The sequence below is a fragment of the Dipodomys merriami genome, unplaced genomic scaffold (genome assembly GCF_024711535.1).
Source record: "Dipodomys merriami isolate MVZ:Mamm:240054 unplaced genomic scaffold, mDipMer1.0.p SCAF_51, whole genome shotgun sequence".
Classification (NCBI taxonomy): domain Eukaryota; kingdom Metazoa; phylum Chordata; class Mammalia; order Rodentia; family Heteromyidae; genus Dipodomys; species Dipodomys merriami.
In genome coordinates this window covers 9,007,193-9,031,067 of record NW_027206080.1, presented here as the reverse complement: position 1 = coordinate 9,031,067, position 23,875 = coordinate 9,007,193, and the positions used below count along the sequence as shown (strand labels likewise).

Below are 23,875 nucleotides of genomic sequence, written 5' to 3'. Positions count from 1 at the left end.
GGAAGAAAAGGAGGGATTGAGGGAAACTTTCTGAGGAAAATTTGGTAAATGACATTGGAATATGGAATCTGATGATCCTAATAAAATATAAAACAGGAAGAATAATACATTTCTTAAATCATTAGTGTCAATCATGTGAAAAATAACATTTTGAACTTAATAGAAAGGAGGGAAAGGATAAGAACAGTAGAGTATAGGAGAAAATTACTTTCTTTAATGTATTTTAAGCAGAGATGGCCTATTTGAAATGCTTTGTATCTAATTTCAGCAGTAACTTTGAACTTTCTTATTTTTCTAGCATTTTAAATATTTAATTAGTGACTTTAAAAATAAGTAGTTTTTCCTCTTCACCTAAATGAATTACCATTGTTGATAACTGAATTTTGTTTCAAAATTTTCTAAAGAGAAAAAACTATGTTGATTTGAAAACACTATTTGTGGGCTATAGTAATTTCAGAATTTGTATGGGAAACAGTTACACTATTACTTAAATGCTTGAAAATTTTTAGGATGAAGAGATTAACCAACAGAGCCAACTGGTGGAGAAACTGAAGACACAAATGTTGGATCAGGAAGAGGTATGTTTAACTTTCTTTCATAATGCATCCAAAAAAGTTTCATTTGTTACTATCATTTGAAGATAAATCTATAGATGCAAGAATTTAATATTTTATGACTAAGTGCATAACATTGTGGCCTCCTGGAGGAGATAAATCATGGATTGATGTATAGATTAACTTCCTCTTAAGTTATTTATTTTAATTTTGCTTTGTTTTTAAATTGGAGTTTCCTTTCTCCTGGAGAGAAGAGAACTTTTTTGAAATATTTTTACCAGATGTGGTGTATACATGTAATCCTAGCACTCAGGAGGCTGAGGCAGGAAGCCTGTAAGTTAAACAAAAAAATTTTATTTTAGTCTGCGGGGTAGTATTAGGGTTTGAATTCAGGGCTCCAGATTACTTTGTTTGCTTGCTTGGTTGCTGTTCTACCACTTTAGCCAAGCTTTCTCTCTGGCTTTTTGCTGGTTATTTTGAAGATGGATTCTCAAAAGACATTTGTGTTCAGGCTGGCTTCAAAATGATATCCTCTGGATCTCAGTCTCCTGAAAAGCTAGGATTATAGACAAGCCACCAGCACCCCACCAGAAACTTTAGCATCAATTGACTGGACTTTTAACTTTTTTATAGTAATAAAGCAAAGGGGTCCAGTCATGGGGCCTGAACTCTGGGCCTGGACACTGTCCCTCAGCTCTTCAGCTCAAGGCTAGCGCTCTACCACTTGAGCCACAGCGCCACTTCCGGCTTTTTTCTTTTTGCTTATGTGGTGCTGAGGAATCGAACCCAGGGCCTCATGCATGCAAGGCAACCACTCTACTACTGAGCCACCTTCCCAGCCCTAAAATGTTGTTTTTTATCTTATTATTGGTCTGTGAGGAAGAGTTAGGACAGTGATTTGAGTAACTTTAGATTCTTCCCCGCCCCCTAATGAACAATACTCACGTGTGGATATGACTACGAGCTTTTTTTTTGGTTTGACCAAGGGCCTTGTGCATGCAGGCAATCTTCTACCATAAATTTTTTTTATTAAGCCAGGTGCAGGTGGCTCAAACCTGTAATTGTAGTTACTCAGGAAACTGAGATCTGAGGATTGAGGTTCAAAAAAGCCAGCCTGGGCAGCAAAGTCTGCGAGACTCTTTTCTCCAATTAACCACTTAAAAACCAGAAGTAGCACTGTGAGTAAAGGTGGTGGAGTGCTAACCTTAAGCAAAAGAGCTCAGGAACAGTGCCCAGGCCATGAGTTCAAGCCTCATGACTGAAAAACAAAAAACCCAACTCCTGTAGTCACTGGTTCACTTGAAAACAAGATACAAGTCTACAGGTATTAAAGACTTTAAAAAAAAAATCCCATTAGCTTTAATTGTATTTTTCAGCATTACTTTTTATGGAAATGAGAATGTCTCATGAATTGAAAGCACTTTTTAGAGCTGGTCATGTGGTACAGTGCTTGCATGGAATGTGCAAAGGCCCTGGATTGATCCCTACCACTGCAAAATAAAGGAAGATTGTAACTCTTTCATCGTTTCTACCCACTTCTGTTCATTTCTGTAGTCTTTCCTTTCATCTCAGTTCTTCCATATCTTTCTTTTCCTAGATCCTAGTTTGGTCCTTCATTTTATCCCACCCTGTATGGAAAAAATAGTCCCTATGTAAGTTTTTTTGGGGAGATGAGGATAAAGTTTATATCCCGTTTATAAGGGTTGTCCATCCTCATTGAAATTAATCCTGGTCATTTCATCTTCATATTTAAACATAACTGTAGGACATTTTTGGTTATCTTGGGGTTTTTTTTGTTTGTTTGTTTGCTGTTTTGTCCTGTGCATTATAGGATATTTAGCGTCCCTGATTCTAAATGCTATTATTACCCAGAAGGAACATCCCATGATTTCCAAATACGAACACTCCTGCATATTTCTGAATGTCCCTACTAAAAGCCATTGATCTGCCAGTGGCTCACACCTGTAATCCTAGCTACTCTGGAGCCTGAGATCTGGGGATTATGGTTTGAAACCAGCCCAGGCAAGAAAGACTGTGAGAATCTTTTTCTACCATTAACTGAAAAGCCAAAAGTGGAGCTGTGGCTCAAGTGATAAAGCACTAGCCTTGAGCAAAAAATGCTCAGGGATAGCCCTAGGACTGGCACCAGAAAACAAAAAAGGTCACTTATTGGATGATTGCAGTAGCTTCTTGACTAGTCTGTTCTCTCCATTTCAAATTTTATGTGCTGAGGCATAGCATTGCTCCCAGTGTTGCCCAAAGTAAATCTAAACTTCTAATGAACTATTCTAAACATCTAAGTTCTTGTTTGTCTGAACTCAATTCATAAGTCAATAGAGTCGATTAGTAATTTTCACCTAACTAAAATCTACCTATTTTATTCAATTTTTCTTTAAATACTCTCTAGAAACACCTCCTTTTCTTTCCTTTCCTTTTCTTAGTCATGGGGCCTGGACTCTGGGCCTGGGCGCTGTCCCTCAGTTCTTCAGCTCAAGGCCAGTGTTCTACCAATTGAGCCACAGCACCACTTCTGGTTTTCTGGTAGTTTATTGGAGATAAAAGTCTCAGACTTTCCTTCCTGGGCTGGGCCTTTGAACTGTGATCCTCAGATCTCAGCCTCCTTAGTAGCTAGAATTACAGGTGTGAGCCACCAATGCCTGGCTAACACCCCCTTTTCTCAACTGCCAAACTCCTACTGGTCCTGTCCTCCTTTATAACTTACATTCCACTCTGTGTTTGCCTTTTCTAGGTTCCTGTCTTATTTTACTAGACTCCGCAAAGGCAAAATGTTATCTTACATTCTGTCTTCCCCCAGGGCCTATGTAATAAGTATTCAGTAAATTTGTTGAATGAGTGTTAAACATTAGCACCCACATTTTATTTCTTGGTGCTTAGTAAATGATAAAGCCATTCGATGTGTTGTAAAAATTATATTTATTGGTGAAAATACATATTTTACTGTTTCTTTATAGCTTCTGGCATCTACCAGAAGGGATCAAGACAATATGCAAGCTGAGCTGAATCGCCTTCAAGCAGAAAATGATGCCTCTAAAGAAGAAGTAAAAGAAGTTTTACAGGCCTTAGAGGAACTTGCTGTTAATTATGATCAGAAGTCTCAGGAAGTTGAAGACAAAACTAAGGAATATGAATTGCTTAGTGATGAATTGAATCAGAAATCGGTAAGATACAGGTACTTTTTCCTTAATAGTAGCATAATCAAAGTTAATTGGAAAGTTACTTAAGTTATTTCTAAATAAGCCTTAGGTACTGATAGCATCAAGTCTCAGGATTTGATAGCATTCAGAGTCATGCTTTAACTTCAATTATCCTGTATTTTGAAACCTTGTAAGTAAAGGAAGAGGGTTATTATTTTGGTTCCTGAAGGTCTTTAAAATGTGTGCTTTCAGGATTAATTGAAAAGATTTTAGCTATTCTTAATGATAAAGTGAAAAGAACTAAAAGCCTTCAGTTTTTACTATTAGGTGATTATTCAAAACTACAAATCAAGAAATAAATACACAAAAAGTAAAGGTAATGCTGTTTAACTGAATTATTTAGAATAGTTCCAAGGACATAAAAGCATGTAATTTTTCACTAGAACAGTGAATAGTCCATCACCTGGAATGATGCCTTCCCAGCACAATGTAATAGGATCTTCTGTGGTTCTCTAATAAGTGGAAATTTTTATTTACTATTCCTTAGGGCAGGGACTACCAACCAGTGATGCCAGAAATAGTATATAGCTATAATTGTTTCAATATCACTATTCTTAGTTTCTCATTTAGAAATTGGAACTGGACTTGCACTCAGGTTCATCACATACCACCTATTTCCCAGACTCTGTACTCTTGTCTAAAGGAAAGCAGTCAGCACAATGAAATAACACTGTTAAAAGGTTTCCTTCCCCTGATGAGTTCATCTCCCCTTTTTAATCACCAAAGCTTGAAGTCAATTTAGTGCCATGGAGATTAAAGACATCATTATAGACTTCCCAAGTTAAATTGTTAAACCTATTTGTTGTTTAGTAGGTAGAACAATGGCAACATCAGAACTCTACAACATCAGAACTCCTTGTCTATTGGTTACAGTTTCTAAGACATAAATAACTGTGTCTTGTTGTGGAGTTGAAATTGGTACTATCACAATTGGTAATAGTTACAAACCCCTGGCATTTAGTACCTTATATGCTTAAACAATATTATTAGAGAAAATGTCTGTAAGTTTTAACGTTTATGAGAAGCAGGCAGTATTATGAGAATTGCAAGAAAGCTAGTATTCTTTTCTAGATTAAATCAGACAAACATACTGATATTCAGAAGTTTCAAGAAATTAGCCACAAGAAGAAACAAGTTGAAATGAAACTCTCAGTGATTCACATCTGCAATCCTAGCTATGTAGGAGAATAGATAGGAGGATTGTTGTTTGAGGCTAGGCTGGAGAAAATTGAGACAACTTATTTGAAAAATAATTAAAAGAAAAAAAGGTAAAACTATACCATTAAAGACAAGGACTAAAAATGAGTAACTTGCACTGAGTTGCAACTTAAATAGCTTAAAAAATGAGCCAAATTGGTTTGGTCTTTTCAAAATTTGATGACTTTGTAGCTGTTACTAACTGTAGACTTGTAGTAATTGAACTTAGTAATGTTACTTCATCATTAGCTCCTAGATAATTGTTTAAATCATAGTATCACAAGTAATATTATCAGCAGGTGGATTCTTTTTAGTGAGTATGTAGAAAGTAAATGAAGAATGCATATTAACCATGTAGAAATTTAGCTCTATTCTGAGCTAGCATTAATTTGCTTAGACTGAATTTCCAAAGGTAAACCAATACAGCAATGAATAATATCTAGCTAATTATATCTAATTGATTTTGGAACTGCCACTTCATGACAACAATCCAGTCTCAAAAATGCAGTAGAGGGCTGGGAAGGTGGCTCAGTGGTAGGGTGCTTGCCTTGCATTCATGAGGCCCTGGGTTCGATTCCTCAGCACCACATAAGCAGAAAAAAAAAAGCTGGAAGTGGCGCTGTGGCTCAAGTGGTAGAGTACTAGCCTTGAGCTGAAGAGAACCCAGGCCGAGTTCAGGCCCCACGACTGACCCCCCCCTCCCAAAAAATGCAGTGCAATTAGTACAGACCACATATTCTCTTATTGTTCTATTATGTGTTTAAGTGGTATGGTAGGAAGGGAAGTGCCAGTTTTGGGATTTTAACTTGGGAACTTGAGAACTCTACCACTTGAGCCTCACACTTACTGACAGCCCCTGCACATCTATTCTTTTTTTTTTTTATATATACACATTTTATTTCATTGTAATGATGTTGTGTAGAGGGGTTGCAGTTACATGAGTTGAATAAGGTAATGAGTACATTGCTTGCTGAACTTTGTCACCCCCTCCTTTGTTTTTTCCCTACTGTATATATCCCTTTCCTCCCTTTTCCCCTCCCCCACACACATGTATTCTTAATGGACTAAAATATGGCTACTTTACATAGTCTGTGAAATCTAAAATATTTTTTAAGCTCAACTTGGGAGCTGGCCCAAAATTCAGTAGATAGATATCTTGAGCTATATGGTACTTTATAGGTTACGTGAAAAACTTGAGATCCTCATGAGGATTTGAATTGAGTTTCGTCTGTTCTTTTCATTTTTGCTTATCAGGCAACTTTAGCAAGTATAGATGCTGAACTTCAGAAACTTAAGGAAATGACCAGCCACCAGAAAAAACGAGCCGCTGAGATGATGGCATCTTTACTGAAAGACCTTGCAGAGATAGGAATTGCTGTGGGAAATAATGATGTGAAGGTAAATAGAACTAAATATTAAATGTATATTCAACTCCTAAGTTTGATTACTGCTTATCTTCATAAGGCTCAAAGATTTTGCATTTAGAAATTATCTTAATAATGTTACCATGTAAGTATTTGTAATATTGTTGAAGAAGCTGAAGGAGGAAAGTCATAAATAAATTGGCCCGTGCTTGCTTTAAATGTTATTTTTAAAGGAAAAATAATGAACACTGAATAATTCTTCTTTAACAGTTTTAATATGCCTTGTTTTGTGTGTTTTAATGTGATTTTTATGTTGCCCAGGCTGGCGTCATAATGGGCTCAGATGATCCATGTGCCTCAGCCTCTCAAGTAGCTGGGGACTAGTCATACATCACTGTGCCCCATATTTTTCCCTGTATCTTATAATGGATACTAATACAGGTTATGTCAACATTACATATGTGGTCAAACATTTAGCAAGTCAACTGCAGAAGCATGCACATACTTCATGTTGTTAGAGGCCAGGATTCTTAGTTCTATAATTTCTTCACACCAACTCACCTTTGAAACAAAGGAACTAAATACTAGGTGACCTAACTTGCTGTCTTTAGAATCAGTCTGAATATCCTGCTCTACCCATTTTTATGGTTATGTGGAATACAAAGATACATGGGAATTGTTCCATCTTTGGATGTAAAAGTAAATTTACTTCATGTCACTGAACATTAGAAAGGGGATGTCAAGCCAGGCGCTGGTGGTTCATTCCTGTAATCCTAGCTACTCAGGAGACTGAGATCTGAGGATCGCAGTTCAAAGGCAGTCCGGGCAGGAAAGTCTGTGAAACTCTTATCTCTAATAAACCACTAGAAAACCAGAAGTGGTGCTGTAGCTCAAGCGGTAGAGTGCTTGCCTTGAGCTGAAGAGCGCAAGGACTGCACCCAAGCCCAGAGTTCAAGCCTCACAACTCAAAAAAAAACGAAGGGATTCTCAGTTGCTCTGTACATTTATGTTAATTTAAGTAGGAAAAAAAAATGGTGAAGGCTGGAAAAAAACCAACAGTAGTTATGGCTTATATGTTGTCATACCACCAGTGATAAAAACAGGTTCCTTGATGCCTTGACTGCTTTGTTACTGCACCTTTCTAGCAGTTTGGAAACAAGTCAGTCTTTCAAATAGGTATTGGGGAAGAAGACACAAAAAAACTTAAGGATGCTTAGTATTTTGTCATCTACATGTAGTTCTTTTCTGTTGAACTTTTTTTTCTTTACTCTTTTACAGTTTATGCTTTTTAATGCATTATAATTCCATCATCACAGTGTTCAGAATGGTTTACCACCATGAAAAATTTTTGCTTTACTACCCTACCTCCAAGTTTTTGTCACTATTATTTTTACCATCTATATATGCTTCTCCAAAATACTAGCTTTTCCTTAGAGTATGCATTTATGCGTAATTTTTTTGTCCTTCATTTGTTTAATATTTTGTCTAGTGTCTGTATTGAACTCAGAGTCTCATGTTTGTTCCGCTTGCTTGCTTCATCAGCAGGCACTACTTGAGCCTCACTTCAGCTGGCTTTTTGCTAGTTATTGGAAATCTAGTCTCATGGGCTTTTCTGCCTGGGTTGGCTTTGAACCTAGATTCTAGATCAATCTCAGCCTTCTTAGTAGTTAAGATTATAGCAGATGGTTCCTGCCTTAGTTGATTTTTGAGACCAAGTTTTAATATGAGCCCCACCTGGAGCTCACTTTGTATAGGCCCCTGCTTGTCTTGTACTTTTGATCCTGTCCATTGTATAGCTCAGGCCTGCTACAGCAGTGTGCCACCAAGCCAGCTGTTTATAGGCTTTTTAAGAAATTTCCAAGTGGTCTTCCAAAGTGACTAGCAGTTTATATTCCTACGGTGTTTAATGAGAATTGTTGGTTAATCCTCAGTCGTATTTAGTATTAGGTTTTAAAAAAAATTTTGTAACTATCTATTTTTAATATTTTACTATTTTAATTTGCAGTATTTTGCAGAACTGAATTTTAATTTTAATAGAGTCTAACTTGCTCTTTTGTTTTCTTGGATTGTATTTTTGGGTACTATTTTAAAAATTTATCACCAAAATAAGATTTTCTCCTATTTTGCATTTACGTTTAGGTCTCTTGGAGCTAATTTTCCTGTAAATATTAAGATTCAGTGTTATTCGTGGATATTTTATTAGAGCACTGTTTGTTGAAAAGAATGTCTTTCTGCATTGAATTCCTTGGCCCTATGTCAGAGATCAGTTGATAATGTATTTATGTGGGTCTATTCCTGAGCTCTGTATTCTTCTGTTCCATTGACCATTTGTCTTCAGTACTATATAGTAGTTATCCTTATCAACAGTTTGGTTTTTCATGGTTTCAATTACTATAGTACACTGTGGTATGAAAATATTAAATGCAAAACCCTAGGAATAAATCATGTATACATTTTATGGTCTATTTAGTGTGTTATAATTTATAGTTATTAAAATTCCTGTTTTATTAGATATTATTGTTAATCTTTTACTGTGCCCAAGATAAACTTTATAGGTTTGCATAAGAAAAAAACAGTGTCAAGATTTCAGGCAGCCATGGAACAGTTTTCAGGGAAAGGAAACTTGGTATTGTCTTGATTCTTACAGTCTTCTTACAGTAACGCTTTAGCATCTATCTTTAATATTGTTGGGCACCCTCTATATAAATTTCAGAAACAATTTTTCAATATTTGTAAAGTAACTTGTGATTTGGGGATTAAATTCTTTCATGCTTTTTACTTATGATCTTGATATATTGGGTTTATTGCCTTTGTTGCCTTTTTGTGTATTAGTTTGTTTTTGTGCTAATGTAAGTGAAACTTTCATTTTTGTGGTACAGGGGTTTAAGCTCACTACTTTCAATATGCTAGCCAGTGCTCTGCTGCTAAGCTTTAACCCCAGCCTGTATGTTTATATTCCAAATTAAGTGGAATTACTCATTGTTGTTATATAGAAGTTGGTTGACTTTTATACAAATCTTATAGCCTTCAAATGCCACTATAGTTAGTTTCATGAGTTTTTCTTGATGGTCATATCATTAGGGAAAGTAAAAACAGTATTTCTACCTTCCTAAACTCCATTCTTCATTGATTTTTTTTTTCCTTGGGGTGTAGTCATTGAGAATAGGGTCTTATTGTGTAGCCGAGCATGGCTTCAAATTTGCCATCTTCTTTTTTTTTTTGGCCAGTTCTGGGGCTTGAGCTCAGGGCCTAGGCACTGTCCCTGAGCTGCTTTTGCTTGAGGCTAGCACTTTACCGCTTGAGCCATAGCACCACTTCTGGCTTTTTCTGTTGATGTGGTACTGAGGAATCGAACTTAGGGCTCATGCATGCTAGGCAAGCACTCTACCACTAAGCCACATTCCCAGCCTAAATTTGCCATCCTCAGCATCCCAACTGTTAGGACTATAGGTGTATGCCAAATGCCCGCCTGACATTGGAAGTGATGGAAATTTTTAATGAAACCCCTAAAAGATAAGGAATGTGTAGATCTTCCTTGCTGAGCTTAAAAAATCCTTTCTCTTTCATCTAAACACCTCTTACTTGCTCAGTCTTAATCTGAACTCGTACACAGTTAACAAAAAATTTATGGAAGAGTTCTTGTGAAAAGGAAATCCAGCCATTTAAAAGAACATAAATCTATTAGTTTAAGTTGTAAAGTAGGAAAGACAGGCTAGGACTAGTGGTGTACATCTGTTACTCAGGATGCTGAGACTGAAGCAGGACAGTTTTGAGTTCAAGGCTAGCCCGAGCTAACTAGGAAAGTCCTGTTTCAAAACACAAAGAGAAAAAAATGGGAAAGGGTAAAAAAAGTAGGCTCTATTTACACTTTGTTAAAATAATAATAAAAGGTAAATTCCAGACTTCTTGTGCCTTATGAATGTTTTAAAATGTATTGTGTTAAAACATTTTCTAGTTTAATGGGGGAAAAAAACAGTGAATATCTTTGAGTTTCAATTTTTATTTCATTTGTTTCTCACAGCAACCTGAAGGAACTGGCATGATAGATGAAGAGTTCACTGTTGCAAGGCTCTATATTAGCAAAATGAAGTCAGAAGTAAAGACAATGGTGAAACGCTGCAAGCAGTTGGAAAGCACACAAACAGAGAGCAACAAGAAAATGGAAGAAAATGAAAAAGAGTTAGCAGCATGCCAGCTTCGCATCTCTCAAGTGGGTGTTCTAGAACATTTCTTCATTCTTAAACTAGCCATATATAAATTATTATAAAGGGTTTTAGAAAATTAAGCAACTATAAGTTCAGCAATGAAATAAAAAGCTTCATTTAGTTATGTTGTCTTCATAGAGCAGGTATAGTATAAGAGCTCAAATGATTCAACGATTATATTTGCTAGTGTGTTTGTATGTTCAGTGTAGAAATTTGCTAAAAAGATGTGACTTACGTGACTGGAAGACTACTGAAAAGTGGCACAGTGGTGAATGTTTTCTAGGTTTGGCTGGTCTGTTATTCACTATGACAGGAACTGGTCAAAGAGAAAAAGAAATCACATTAGATAGAGATAGCTACAGGAATATCTAATGCCATGAGACTTACTGCCTTCATGTATAAGTGAATGTCCATTTTATTGAATTAATTTCTTAAGATTTTAAGTCTGGCCCCTGAGCACTTTAGGATAAAGTGCCTTAATAATTTCTTTGTAAATACATACTTACGTAAGCAATAAAATGTGCTTACTTTCAAAAATTCTTAACAAAATATGTGTGAGAGATACATTTCCCACCTCATGTCAGTATGTTTTTTCTAAAAGCATGAAGCAAAAATCAAATCATTGACTGAATACCTTCAAAATGTGGAGCAAAAGAAAAGACAGCTGGAAGAATCTGTGGATTCCCTTGGTGAAGAACTAGTTCAGCTTCGAGCCCAAGGTATTGGCTTCTGATTGTTTATGACTCATTCATTCTTTCTTACCTTAGTATAGTTATTGTATTCCTGGATTGATACTGATGGATAATTTGGAATGAATGATAGACAATTATGTCTTTAAGTGTGGCTTTGAGGTCTTTATTTTTCCCCCTTCAGCACTGTATAGAGACTTTCACTCTAGGATTTGAGCTCAACGTGAGGTCTTTAAATTATGAATGGTAATCTATTACTTGAGCCATACCTCTACTCCAGCTCTTTGCTGGTTTATTAGAGATTAGAGCTTCGATTTGTCTGCCCAAGCTGGCTTTGAGCTTCTGTTCTCAAATCTCAGCCTCTTAATTACCTAGATTTATCTTAGACACCAGTGCTTGGCTTGAAGTCCTTTGTGTGTGTGTGTACATATGCCAGTTCTAGGGCTTGAACTCAGGGCCTGGGCAGTGTCCCTAAACTTTTTTTCTTAAGATTAGTGCTCTACCACTTGAGACACAGCTCTACTCTGACTTTTTGGTGGCTAATGGGTTATAAGAGCCTCAGGGACTTTTCTGTCCAGACTAGCTGCAAACCGTAATCCTCAGACCTTAGCCTCCTAAATATTACAGGCATGAGCCATTGGTGCCTGGCTTTGAAGTCCTTTTATAATTATGTTTGAATATATAAATAGTGAAGCTTCCTAGCTTTACTTTTTTACTTTTTCTATAGTTTGTGTGTGTGTGTCTGTCTCTGTATACACACTGTATACACACATGCATGTGTATGTGCGTGCAAATCTTAACATAATAGGGTTTTTATAAACATTTGCTTTATGTAACTAAATGTACTAGTCAAAATTGTTATCAAACTTGGAGAATACTATTAAGTAGCCTACTTTTTATAAAAACTCATTTGCTTATTTTGGTTTATTAAAGAATAAGGCTTATTTTGCTCCACATTTGTCTTTTCTTCTTAAACAGAGAAAGTCCATGAGATGGAAAAAGAGCACTTAAATAAAGTTCAAACTGCAAATGAAGTGAAGGTAAACCTGTTGCTATATGGGATTCTAATAACTTTCATCTGTCATTATTAATTTTTATTAATCTGACTTTAAAATCTCTTTCCCCCCCAAATTTTAGCAAGCTGTTGAACAGCAGATCCAGAGTCACAGAGAAACTCACCAAAAACAAATCAGTAGTTTGAGAGATGAAGTTGAGGCAAAGGAAAAACTTATAACTGATCTTCAAGAGTAAGTATTTTACCTTTTCATATTGAAATTATTTTAATGGATTAATTGGATAGGAAGAAATACTAGGTTATTAGTGGATAATAATATCTTTACTTGAATTTGCCAACTGAAATGAAATTATAAAGTTTGGCTTGGAAAATTAAGTATTTTAACATTGATGGATAGAACTTCGAAGTTGCAGGTCATATTTTTGAAAAATGTTTTTAGGCCTTTTTAACTACTCAGTAAAAAGAAAAACTTCAGCTTAAACTCATTCTTACAAATAGTTATCAGAATTTTAAAATCATTTGAGAAAAGTTTAGTTGGAAATTGTTAACTTTCATGTTTCAACAGAAGTCTTAATTCATCTAGAAGCCATTTACTTTACAGAAATTATAGAGGTCTGTAATGATTTGAGTAAAAGTCAGAAGAGATTTAAGAAGTCAAAATAAAATGTTAAAATTTGGGATATAGATCTCATTGTTAATACCTAATAAGAAGGAAGGATAAGGATTCTAAGAGTAGAATAAAATAATTATTTCAAATCAGAACATCAGAAGTACTGTCTGGCTGTAACTAGGTCCCTTTCCTGTTCTTCCTCCCATGTGATGACAAAGGAGGCTTTCCTTGTTTGGGTTCAAAAAAAGTTTTGATGAGGCATTCAGAAAACTGAAGTTGAGCTTGCCTTTTTTTTTTCCAGCCAAAACCAGAAAATGGTGTTAGAGCAGGAACGCCTAAGAGTGGAACATGAGAAGTTAAAAGCTACAGATCAGGAAAAGAGCAGAAAACTACACGAACTTACGTGAGTAATTATTTTCACTGAAGTTTAAAAATAGAAAATTCAGTTATTTTCCCTCAGATGCATTTGTCTTCTGAGTTTATTTGATTCTTGTCTTTTCAGTAGTGGTGAAGATTTAGGTGGCTGCTGTTTTGTGTCACATTACGTCAACAGCCAAAACATGAATCTAATATATGACACTAAGTGATATATAGGATATTTTAAGGTCTAATGCATAAACTGAATTTTATAAATTTGATTTTTGCTTTGTTTTTAGCCTTTGAACAGAGGTTTTGTTGTGTACTTTTACTCATTTATTGAGTTTACTACTCAGTTTTCCAGAATCTGAGTTAGAGGAAAACTTGCAATAATAATTTTTCATGCACCTTAAATTGTAAACAGACAATATGCAAGTAAACTTGTGGGATGGTTACACCTTTCGGTCCAGTTCAGAGTTGATTTTGTAGAGGTTCTTCAGAGTCAGTAAGGATGTAGCCCAGTGTAGCAGAACACTGACGATAGTGTACTGGAGGCCCTGCATTCATTTCTCAGAACTGGGTTAAATAATATGCTGAGTGTACTGTAGTTTTGTTTAGTGTAAATTTAACGTAAAATATTTTAGTTTTTGAGGCTGGGGAATGTGGTTTAAGTAAAATAAATAAGTTTTTTAAGATATATACATATTTTAGTCTTTGTCAAGTGATAATATCTGAAATTCCTAGTTATTTTGGATAAACTAGTATAATACATATGAATATTTAAAAATAAAATTTTAAATCCTTGCTCCTTAAATTTTGCTATGTACAGAGATCTCCATCAAAGAGGAGGGGCTCATCTGATAAACTTATATTTGTAAGAAAATGATAAAGCATAAAAGATTACAAGAGGAAACTACTGATTAAATATGAATGTCTTTCATTTATTTGGGCCTAATTATAATTATTAAATTATTTCCTTATAGAAACAAAGTGAGAATACTTATGTATATTCTTTCACTATTAGGGTTATGCAAGATAGACGAGAACAAGCAAGACAAGATTTGAAGGGTTTGGAAGAGACTGTGGTAAGACAGTTGTGAAAATAAGTAGGATTAAGCTGTGTTTTATGGCGTTTTCTCATTCTGATTATTTTGAATTTGAAGTCTAAATTGCAAAACTGTTTCTGTTCTTAATTCAAGGCAAAAGAACTTCAGACTTTACACAACCTACGCAAGCTCTTTGTGCAGGACTTGGCGACCAGAGTTAAAAAGGTAATATAAAAATACTGAGGTGGATATTCATAGAAGTACTGCTTACTTTTGTGTAATCCTTTGTATTTGCAAATGAAATGATTATGTGACATGTCATTGTTCATGTAGTTAAGCATGAGTTTTTTGCTTTTGAATTTTTTTCATAGTATCCTCACCCTTTTTTCCAGAGTGCTGAAATTGATTCTGATGACACTGGAGGCAGTGCTGCACAAAAGCAAAAAATTTCTTTCCTTGAAAATAACCTTGAACAACTCACTAAAGTGCACAAGCAGGTAATGAGGAGTATGTTTTGTGTTACGTATAACATTTACAAGTGACAAATTTAGAGGTGGAAAGTATGAGTCCTAAAAAATTTTTATAGCCTGAGCCATTCCGTTATTTTATTAAGCAGTTATGTAAAGAAAGCTACCAGTGGGCACTCAGAGCTCACAGCTGTAATCCTAGCTCCACAGGAGGCTGAAATTTGAAATTTAAAGCCACAAAGGCAGTAAAGCCGAGGAGATTCAATCATCATAACCAGCAAGATGGATGACAGAGGTGTAAATCAGGTGGTAGAGGGCCAGTTGAGCAAGGGCGCGGGGCCAGTGTGAGGCCTTAAGTTCAAAACCCCCATACTGTTTGGGTGTGGGCAGCCACCACCAGAAAACCCCAAAACTAGCAGCTTGTAGGGAACTTAATATTTTTATCTTGCTGTGGTTTTAAGACAGCCTCAAACTCCTGATCCCCTTCCTCTCAAGTAGGGTATTAGCTACCATCCCCAGCTGGGAAGTTAATATTTTTAACAACCTTACTATCATAAAAGACCACTGAAAACATGTATTGTTATTTCCTCTGTAGGATTTCTGTCTTGATAGTTTTCTTAATTTTTTAATAAATTATTGGACCCAAATATAATTTTTTTCCTTCTTAATCTTTTTTTACATTTAATACCCACGCTGTGAAGTGTGTCATACTGTAATTCATAATTTTTAGGATAATACTTATTAATTATCTTGCTTATTTTAAAAATTAAACAGCCACTGTAAACCTGGTATGTACAATAAAGTTAGTCATTTTTTCCTTTTCTTCAGCACTTATCAAAGAGTTTGTTGTTGTGTTTACTTGTACTTTTAATATGTATAAAAGTATTTTCATTTTCCTCAAATCAGTTTTAGTAAGGATAATCCTGTACTTTAGCATTGTGTTCTGGTTTACTCTCTTTGCCTAATGGGGGAAATAATCTGCTCTGTAAAAAATTAAACACCTAGGGCTGGGAAGGTGGCCCAGTGGTAGAGTGCTTACCTCGCACGCTTGAGGCCCTGGGTTCGATTCCTCAGCATCACATAAGCAGAAAAAGCTGGTCCTGTAGCTCAAGTGGTTGAGTGCTTGCCTTGAGCTGAAGAGCTGAGGGACAGCGCCCAAGCCCAGAGTTCAGGCCCCACAACTGACAAAATAAAATAAAATAAAAATATTAAACACCTATCTTGGTGTGCATCTGTAGTATAAGTATGCTATATATATGTTCGTATATTCCCTGAATTGAAACGTCTTTACTAAAGAGCAATTATGAATTGTTCATCTAATCATATTATCTTGTTAAAGCTAGAATCCTTGTTTTCTTTGTACATCTTTAGTTGGTGCGTGATAATGCAGACCTTCGATGTGAACTCCCTAAGTTAGAGAAACGACTTAGAGCTACAGCTGAAAGAGTGAAAGCTTTGGAGTCAGCGCTGAAAGAAGCCAAAGAAAATGCATCTCGTGATCGTAAACGCTATCAGCAGGAAGTAGATCGTATAAAGGAAGCAGTCAGATCAAAGAATATGGCCAGAAGAGGGCATTCTGCACAGATTGGTTAGTAAAAGATGCTAAACCCTTCAAACCCTACTTAGCATGAAGGCTTACATTTAGTTGAACATTATGTTAATTTTATAACTCATTGCCATGGTGGTAGGTGTCAAAATTGCCAAAGAGTGACATTGTTAGGAAGGGAGAAATTGAATGATAGCCTCATTAACAGGACAAGTAGGTAAACAACCAGATATACAAGCAGGAATGTGAGGGTGAAAAGAAACTGTATAGAGCAACATTTTTAAAGAAAAAAGTGGATTGCATGAAAATAAATCAGCAATGAATTTTTGTTTCAGAATGATTATTGGTTTAGGGATAAGACTTTTTTTTTTAAGAGTTTATACATTAAGTCCAGGAGAAAAGAGCGTAGCCAAAAAGAACAGAATGAAACAAAAAGGCAAAAAACAATAAAATATTTTAGAATTGGTCACAAATAACAAGAAGAGATGATCATTACAGTCATATGTTGAGCTTTATTCTGAGTCAGTCTTTATTTTCATATTAGCTAAACCCATTCGTCCTGGACAACATCCAGCAGCATCTCCAACTCATCCAAGTGCAATTCGTGGAGGAGGTGCATTTGTTCAGAATAACCAGCCAGTAGCATTGCGAGGTGGAGGAGGAAAGCAAGTGTAAACACACATACTCACAGGTTTGTATTTTTATCTAGCTTTTGAATTATAGATGTATGTTAAGATACTGAGCCATTGGTTGGTAAATAGGTTTTAAATTTTCTTTTTTAGTTCTCACTTTAGTGACTTATTTGTTACTATAATAATTATTTTTGGTGGTACTTTACTATGGCTTGAACTCAGGGTTTGGTACCTCCTAGGCAGGAACTCTACCACTTCAGCCATGCTCCAGCCCTGTTTTGTTTTCTTTAGTGTGTACATTTTATAAAAATAACTTACCATGATTTCTTTTTTAGTCTTTTTTTTTTAATGGTTCAGATAATACTGTGTATTCAAATTTGTGTTGTATTTTTAAAGCCTATATTAGATCATTTTGAAATAGTTCTTGGTATTCTGTTAATACCGTGGAATCTAACTATTCTCTTTACTGGAACTTTAATAAGAAATACTTTAATTTTTTTCTATATTTGAAATTCTAAATTGAAATTTCTGTATATGAAACTTGAGATGTGAAACATCTTTTTATACTCCTTCACCTTTTAGATTATTTCCAGAAGAGTCCCAGAAGTGGAATGACAAGGTGTGAACGTTTTGAGGCTCTTGATCTTTATTAACACATTGCTTTCTAGAAAGATTGCACAATTTCATATTAGTCAGAAATACTGTCTGGTTGCTTCCTTGCCATCATTGAGTATTCATAAGGTGGGGGGGAGGGGAGGACTTGCTAGTCCAGAAGCTTGAACTGAAGGTCTGAGTGCTGTCCCTGAGCGTTTGTGCTTAAGACTAGCCCTCTACTACTTGAGCCACAGCTCCACTTCTACCTTTTTTGAGTGGTTAATCAGAGATTAAAGAAGGGAGGAGATTTTCAGATCATACATATTAAGTTTCTTTTTTACGTTTTTCATGTTACCATCTATATTCAACTTTGAACTCTCAGACCTCATTCACAGAGAAGTTAGACCATAAACTTCGTTAAATATAGGTAATCCTAGTGTACTGATGATAATCTGGGAAATAGTTAAGTGTGATGACCTAGGAAGGAGGGTAACCTGGCTATACTAGGTTTACAAGATTTGAAAATTACTATGTGGAAATATAATTGCAGGCTACAAGTGTGCTATAAATGGTAGAGCACCAGCCAAGTGAGAAAGCCAAGCAAGTGTGAGGCCCTAAGTTCAAGCCAACCCTGATAGTTCCCCAGGAAAGCGTAGTTTGTATACACACTTTACAGAATTATACACTTATATAACCATAATACACAAGCGTATATGCACACACACACATAAAGCTTTTTATTGCTGATCCAAACTACAGTAATTCTTAATTTAAAAACTTTTTTTTACTAGTTTATCTTAAATCATGATTGATGATAGAGTGTTAATTTGAAAAGCTAAATATTCTTTAGAGAAATTTAAATTTCCTTTTAAGGATTAAGAAAAACATTTCAGATCACTGAATTTGTTTTGGGAAGGTAACCATTAATGCTAATTCATACCTTTAGTTTCTCATTTTATGGGGTAAGTCTTTTGCCTTACATGATATTGTGAGTAGATTGAGTTTTACTGAATACAAGTATAAACAGGCATTTTAATGTAAGGATAGCTCCAGGTAACAAATGCTGTAATTGTTTATTTCACTGTTCACTGACACTTTTCCAACATAGATACTTCCCTTGTTTATTATCTCCCCACTGTACAGAACTCCCATCTTACCCTTTTTTTTTTTTTTTACAGCTACCATGTATGTGACAGCTAGTTTGTAGTTTGTAGTTAGTGATTTAAGGATGTCACTAATTACTGTCTATTGGCTAAAGAAAATATGCCATTATTTTTAAAACAAATAGAATTTGGCTGGGAAGGTGGCTCAGTGGTAGAGTGCTTGCCTTGTATGCATGAGGCTCTGGGTTCGATTCCTCAGCACCACATAAGCAGAAAAGGCCAGAAGTGGTGCTGTGGCTCAAGTGGTAGAATGCTAGTTTTGAGCTGAAGAGCTGAGGGACAGCCTCCAGGCCCAGAGTTCAGGCCCCAGGACCGACCAAAAAAAAAAAAAATCATGCATCTGCTTACCAAAAACTTTCATTAGGAAAGAAAAAGACACATGAAGGGGTTCTTTTTTTTTTCTTTTGGTCCATTGTGGCTTGAACTCAGCGTCGCGGGTGCTGTCCCTGAGCTCTTTTGCTTAAGGCTTTACCTCTTTGAGCCACAGACTACTTCCAGTCCTCAGATCTCAGCCTCTTGAGTAGCTGGGATTATAGGCATGAGCCACCAGCATCTGGTTTTATCTTTGAAAGATTGTTCCACTCATGAGTAGTAATGTTTATGCAGCAAAAAAAAGGATAAATCAAATCATTTAATATTGCTGTTTATTGGAAAGTGATCAAAGGAATCATCTGAAGCATTTATAAGTTATTGACATATTTAATTTCCTTGTTTCATTCTTTATGATGAGTTGTAAAACTGAAAACAGTTTGTGCTTTCTTGTTTTCAGATGTTGAAAAGTAACTGAAGTATGAAGAGGACCTAGTATCAAGCAGCCATTCAATGACTGTAGCCTCTTCCCCTGTGGGATTGTAGAATTATAATTTTTTTTTAAAAATGTATAAATTATACCTGGCCTGTACAGCTGTTTCCTACCCACTCTTCCTGTAAACTCTGCTGCTTCCCAACACAACTAGAGTGCAATTTTGGCATCTTAGGAGGGGGAAAAAAATGACAGTTTACAACTGTGGCCCTATTTATTACACAGTTTGTCTTTTGTGTCTTAAATTTAGTCTTTACTGTGCCAAGCTTACGTTACCTTTTAGGGCTATGCTTTTTGTATTTGCTTTTTATTTTTAATCTCAGTTTAAATTAGCCACTACTAGCTTAAACTAGCTGCTAATGCTTCTTGTTTTTCTTTTCCTATTAAAATGTCTTCCTATTTTCTTTCTTTTTTTTTCTTTTTTCTTAGGGAAAATGAAACATTTAGATAAATGTCTTAAATTTTACCACTTGCAACACTACATGCCCACAAAATATATCAGGTCAGTACTGTATTTTAAAATCCCTTGGAATGAAATCAGGGTTGGAATTCCTTGTATTGTCTCTGAAATTTGCTTCTGAAAACTGCTGTTTGAGCACTGAAACCTTAACATTGCCTTAACTGGGCATTTAGACTGAGCACAGCAACTCCATTGTTATCTCAGGAGATGCATGTTGCTGAGTTATTTGGAATGGAATATTTTACATATCAAAAGCAAATCTCAATTTAAGAGAGTTTGGAAAAGGAATTGTATGTCTCTTCCTAATTCTGTACTTAGCTTGGTGGAATGAAAATACCCTGCTTCATTCTGGTGAGACTGCTAGCTACTGTAAGACTTGGACAGATAATTTGTCATCTTAATATAGTGAATTTAAGATATTATAGAATTAAACATAATTTTATATTGTTAGGTAACTACCAGCTGATCTAAATTTTATGGCCTATGAAAATTGAGGGAAAATGTGAAGAAACTGGTCAGATATATCATAAAGTTCAAAATAACACAGGTAATTTTGATCTGAAATCCCTGAGGTGTTTTTAGCCTGCTACACTAAGTCATACACTATAATTTAATCCTTGGTTAGTCTGGAAATAGTGAGTTGTTTGCAAGTCACTGATAATCCTCAAATAAACTCTGTTGGCCATAGTGTATAATTTTGTAATCAGTACAAAATGTGTACCAGTTTTTGCCACTTTGCTTTCAGATGTTTAAACTAAGTCAACCATTTGTTTTAGGGAACTATAAAAGTAATAGGGAAAGAGATTTTAATAATTGCTTTATTAGTGCTGGAGTAACTGCAACCATGTTAGCAGGAATTCACAGAAAATGGGTTTTTTAAATGTCAGTAGAAAAACTTGGGAAGTTCTGTGTTAGGATCTGGCTGGCAGAATTAACTTTTTGAAAAAGTTTTATACACAGATATTTGTATTATTAAATTTGGAGACATAGTCAGAAGACTCAGATCATAATTGGCTTATTTTTCTATTTCCTTAACTGTAATTTTCACTTTTATAATAATTTTGATTTGAAAGATAAATTTATTTATTTTTTTAACAGTGAAAGTTACTTGCTGTTGTAGTCTGAAGCCTTTCAAATGATTATGTTGCTCTTATGATTGATCAAAACAAACACTCCAAAAATTAAGGTGAAAGTAGGTATAGGTGCAGCAAGGTATAGGTAATATAGTTAACAGAAAGTGCTACAGCCTCATTATGACAATATTCATAAAGGAAACAGGTTTTTTTTTCTCTTATCTGAATATGGTAGTTTCATTCTTTTCAGATGTATCATGGGTATTGGTGCTGTGTTACAGACAATGAATTGTAACTAGCATGTGGTTCAGAATACACAATGTTAGTGTTTTTTTAATATGTTAATGGTTCTTTTTATCATTTCAAACTTTTATGATGTATACCAAGAATCTCATAAATTTGTTTTTAGTGGGTTTTCTTTGCTTTGGTAGGTCATTAAACATTTAATCTTATAAATAGAAATTTGTGGTCATCTAGAATATTGACACTGTTTCCATTTGCAGTGTCTTTTTAATTTCTTAAATTTTGGACTGGATATATTAACAATTCTCTGAATGGTATTGGTAAATGGTTCAGAAGAGAAACTCAGTGAAATAAAAGTAGTATTTATTCATGATGATCAATTAAATTATTTACTTAATTTAAGGAAACTAACTACTGTGCATAACTCAATTTGTGTGTAACTCAAATCTGACATGAGGTGAAAGGAGAGAGTCTGAGTCTACCTGTGGAATATGTTAGGTTTATTTTCAGTGCTTGAAGATACATTCAAAGGTATTGGTTGGGGAAGACGCCATAATTTTAAGTTAACCTGCATGCTATAAATGTGTTTCGTGTTTAAATAAAGAAAAAATGTTTTGAAATGTAATTACTTTCTTGAAACTTACTTGAAGTACTAGGTTGATTTTACATGGCTGAATGGCCTGACCTCACAGAATAAATAACCAAGCTCCAAGTATCAATCAAGTTCAACAGTTACCAACTCATAGCTAATCTTTTTCACCCATAAGCTTAACCCCTACTCCATCCATACTAATTTAAAGCAATCTAGACATGCTTTTTTCATAAATATTTTCATGTGTTTCTAAAAGATAAAAACTCACTAAGACATACAACAAATGTTGGGCATGGTGATTCACTAATGTAATTGCAATCATTGAGGCTGAAGCAGGATGATAAAGGATTTTAAGACCAGCCTGGGCTACATAGAAAGATCCTGTCTTAAAAATCAGACAGTCCTGGTGCTGGTGGCTCACACCTGTAATCCTAGCTACTGGGGAGGCTGAGATCTGAGGATTGCGGTTCAAAAGCCAGCCCCAGCAGAAAACCAGAAGTGGCGCTGTGGCTCAAGTGGTAGAGCGCTTTGCCTTAAGCTGAAAAATTAAGGGACAGTACCCAGGCCCAGAGTTCAAGCCCCCCAACCGACAAAAAATGAGAAACACAACAAAACCTAACAAATTTTTGTTCTTGTAAGTAATTTGCATCATAGTCCAGTTAAATTGTTTGCTGCAGACAACCCCATTCCCTTTCTGTTTTTTTGCTTTGTAATTGATTCATGAAGAAAACAGGGAACATTACAAAGTATTCCCAGATTCGGACAATTGGGCCTCTTTGATACCATTTAACATAGTTCTCTGTATGTTTTGTAAATTCGTTTCAGATCTATCTGAGATCCAGCTATTGGTTTTGTTTGAAGAGGGCAGTAAATAGGAACTCTGGCTACTGGACCAGCCATGGCTTTTCATGGCTCACACTGATACCTAGGCTGATTCTCTAACTTGGTTATTGGCAATCCCATGCCCCAGTAAACATTTGTGTGCAAGTTATCTATTGTGATGATTTCCATTCCTTTGCCCAAGAGTTGAATATTGGAGGATCTTAATGGTAGTTCAACTTTTAGTAGTTGGACTAGTTTCCATTCCCACCAATAGTAAAAAGGCTTTCTCTCACATCCTTACCAGTATTTATCATCTTTTTTTTTTTTATGATGATCATCTGACAGGTGAGATGGAATCTCAATGCCATTTTGATTTGTACTTCATGGCTAAGGATATTGAATTTTCTTTATTGGCCATTTGTAGTACTTATTTTGAGAACAGTCTATTCATTTGCCTGTTCAGTGGAGTTTTGTTCTTACAGTGTTTAAAACTTCAAGTTCTTTGTATGTTCTGGGTAGTCATCCTTTTTTCCAATGAATAGTTGGCAAGGATTTTCTCTCATTCTGTAGGTTGTCTCTTGATTCCAGTCATTGTTTCCTTTGCTGTGCTTTTTCATTTGATGCAATCCCACTTGTCAATTTTTGCTCTATTTCCTCAGTAAATGGAGTCCTATTCGGAAGCTTAAAAGCATTTCCTTTGGATTCCTTATAAATTTCCATCTTTGCTTATATTACAGCACGCATCTGTAAATTTATTGGTAAGAAAATTTGGAGGAGTTTTATTGAGTAAATAAGCAAACAGGCAAACAGACAAGCAGAAAGAGACTCACTCTAATAATTTAGAGTGTGGTGCTCTTGAAGGGCAAGAGACCCTCACTGGTTTTTTAATTCCTGGTCTGGTAATTCTAGAATTTTCCAATTTTCCGATAAATATTCTGTCTCTGTTCTAGTAAAGTTATATTACTTTGATCTTTTGTTAAAAGCTGGACTTAAACAAAGAGATCTGGGTCCCATTTCTAACAGTGAGTGAGCCCCAGGCCTTTCCAAAACATCTATTCTTCGGCTCCAGTAAGCATTTTGCATATTCACCCGTTTAATTTGGGAGGCAAAAATCTGCTCTATGGCTCACTTCTCTGAGGAATCTAATCTTATCTGTTGGACTGGAAGCTGAAAGTCAATTCATTATGTGATGGCCCACATAGTCACACTTGTGAGGCTAGAGGTGAGAG

General features: G+C 35.5%; 1 protein-coding gene across 2 annotated transcripts in view; it reads left to right on the top strand.

Moving 5' to 3' along the window:
- The window catches only part of LOC138810876 (kinesin-1 heavy chain), a 41,513-nt gene extending 20,309 nt beyond the window's left edge, over window positions 1-21,204 (top strand). The window contains exons 13-27 of one of the 2 annotated variants that reach the window (XR_011367254.1): window positions 510-578; window positions 3,527-3,733; window positions 6,221-6,364; window positions 10,352-10,540; window positions 11,137-11,254; window positions 12,203-12,264; window positions 12,362-12,471; window positions 13,151-13,252; window positions 14,231-14,291; window positions 14,406-14,477; window positions 14,645-14,749; window positions 16,091-16,307; window positions 16,810-16,956; window positions 17,480-17,516; window positions 19,424-21,204. Coding sequence is in view for 1 of the 2 variants with exons in the window: in XM_069998266.1 (XP_069854367.1) it covers window positions 510-578; window positions 3,527-3,733; window positions 6,221-6,364; window positions 10,352-10,540; window positions 11,137-11,254; window positions 12,203-12,264; window positions 12,362-12,471; window positions 13,151-13,252; window positions 14,231-14,291; window positions 14,406-14,477; window positions 14,645-14,749; window positions 16,091-16,307; window positions 16,810-16,940 (1,587 nt within the window). In the remaining variant the exon portion in view is untranslated. The remainder of the gene's footprint in view (window positions 1-509; window positions 579-3,526; window positions 3,734-6,220; window positions 6,365-10,351; window positions 10,541-11,136; window positions 11,255-12,202; window positions 12,265-12,361; window positions 12,472-13,150; window positions 13,253-14,230; window positions 14,292-14,405; window positions 14,478-14,644; window positions 14,750-16,090; window positions 16,308-16,809; window positions 16,957-17,479; window positions 17,517-19,423) is intronic. The other variant, XM_069998266.1, reaches the window with a different exon arrangement.
- Window positions 21,205-23,875: the final 2,671 nt, after the last annotated feature.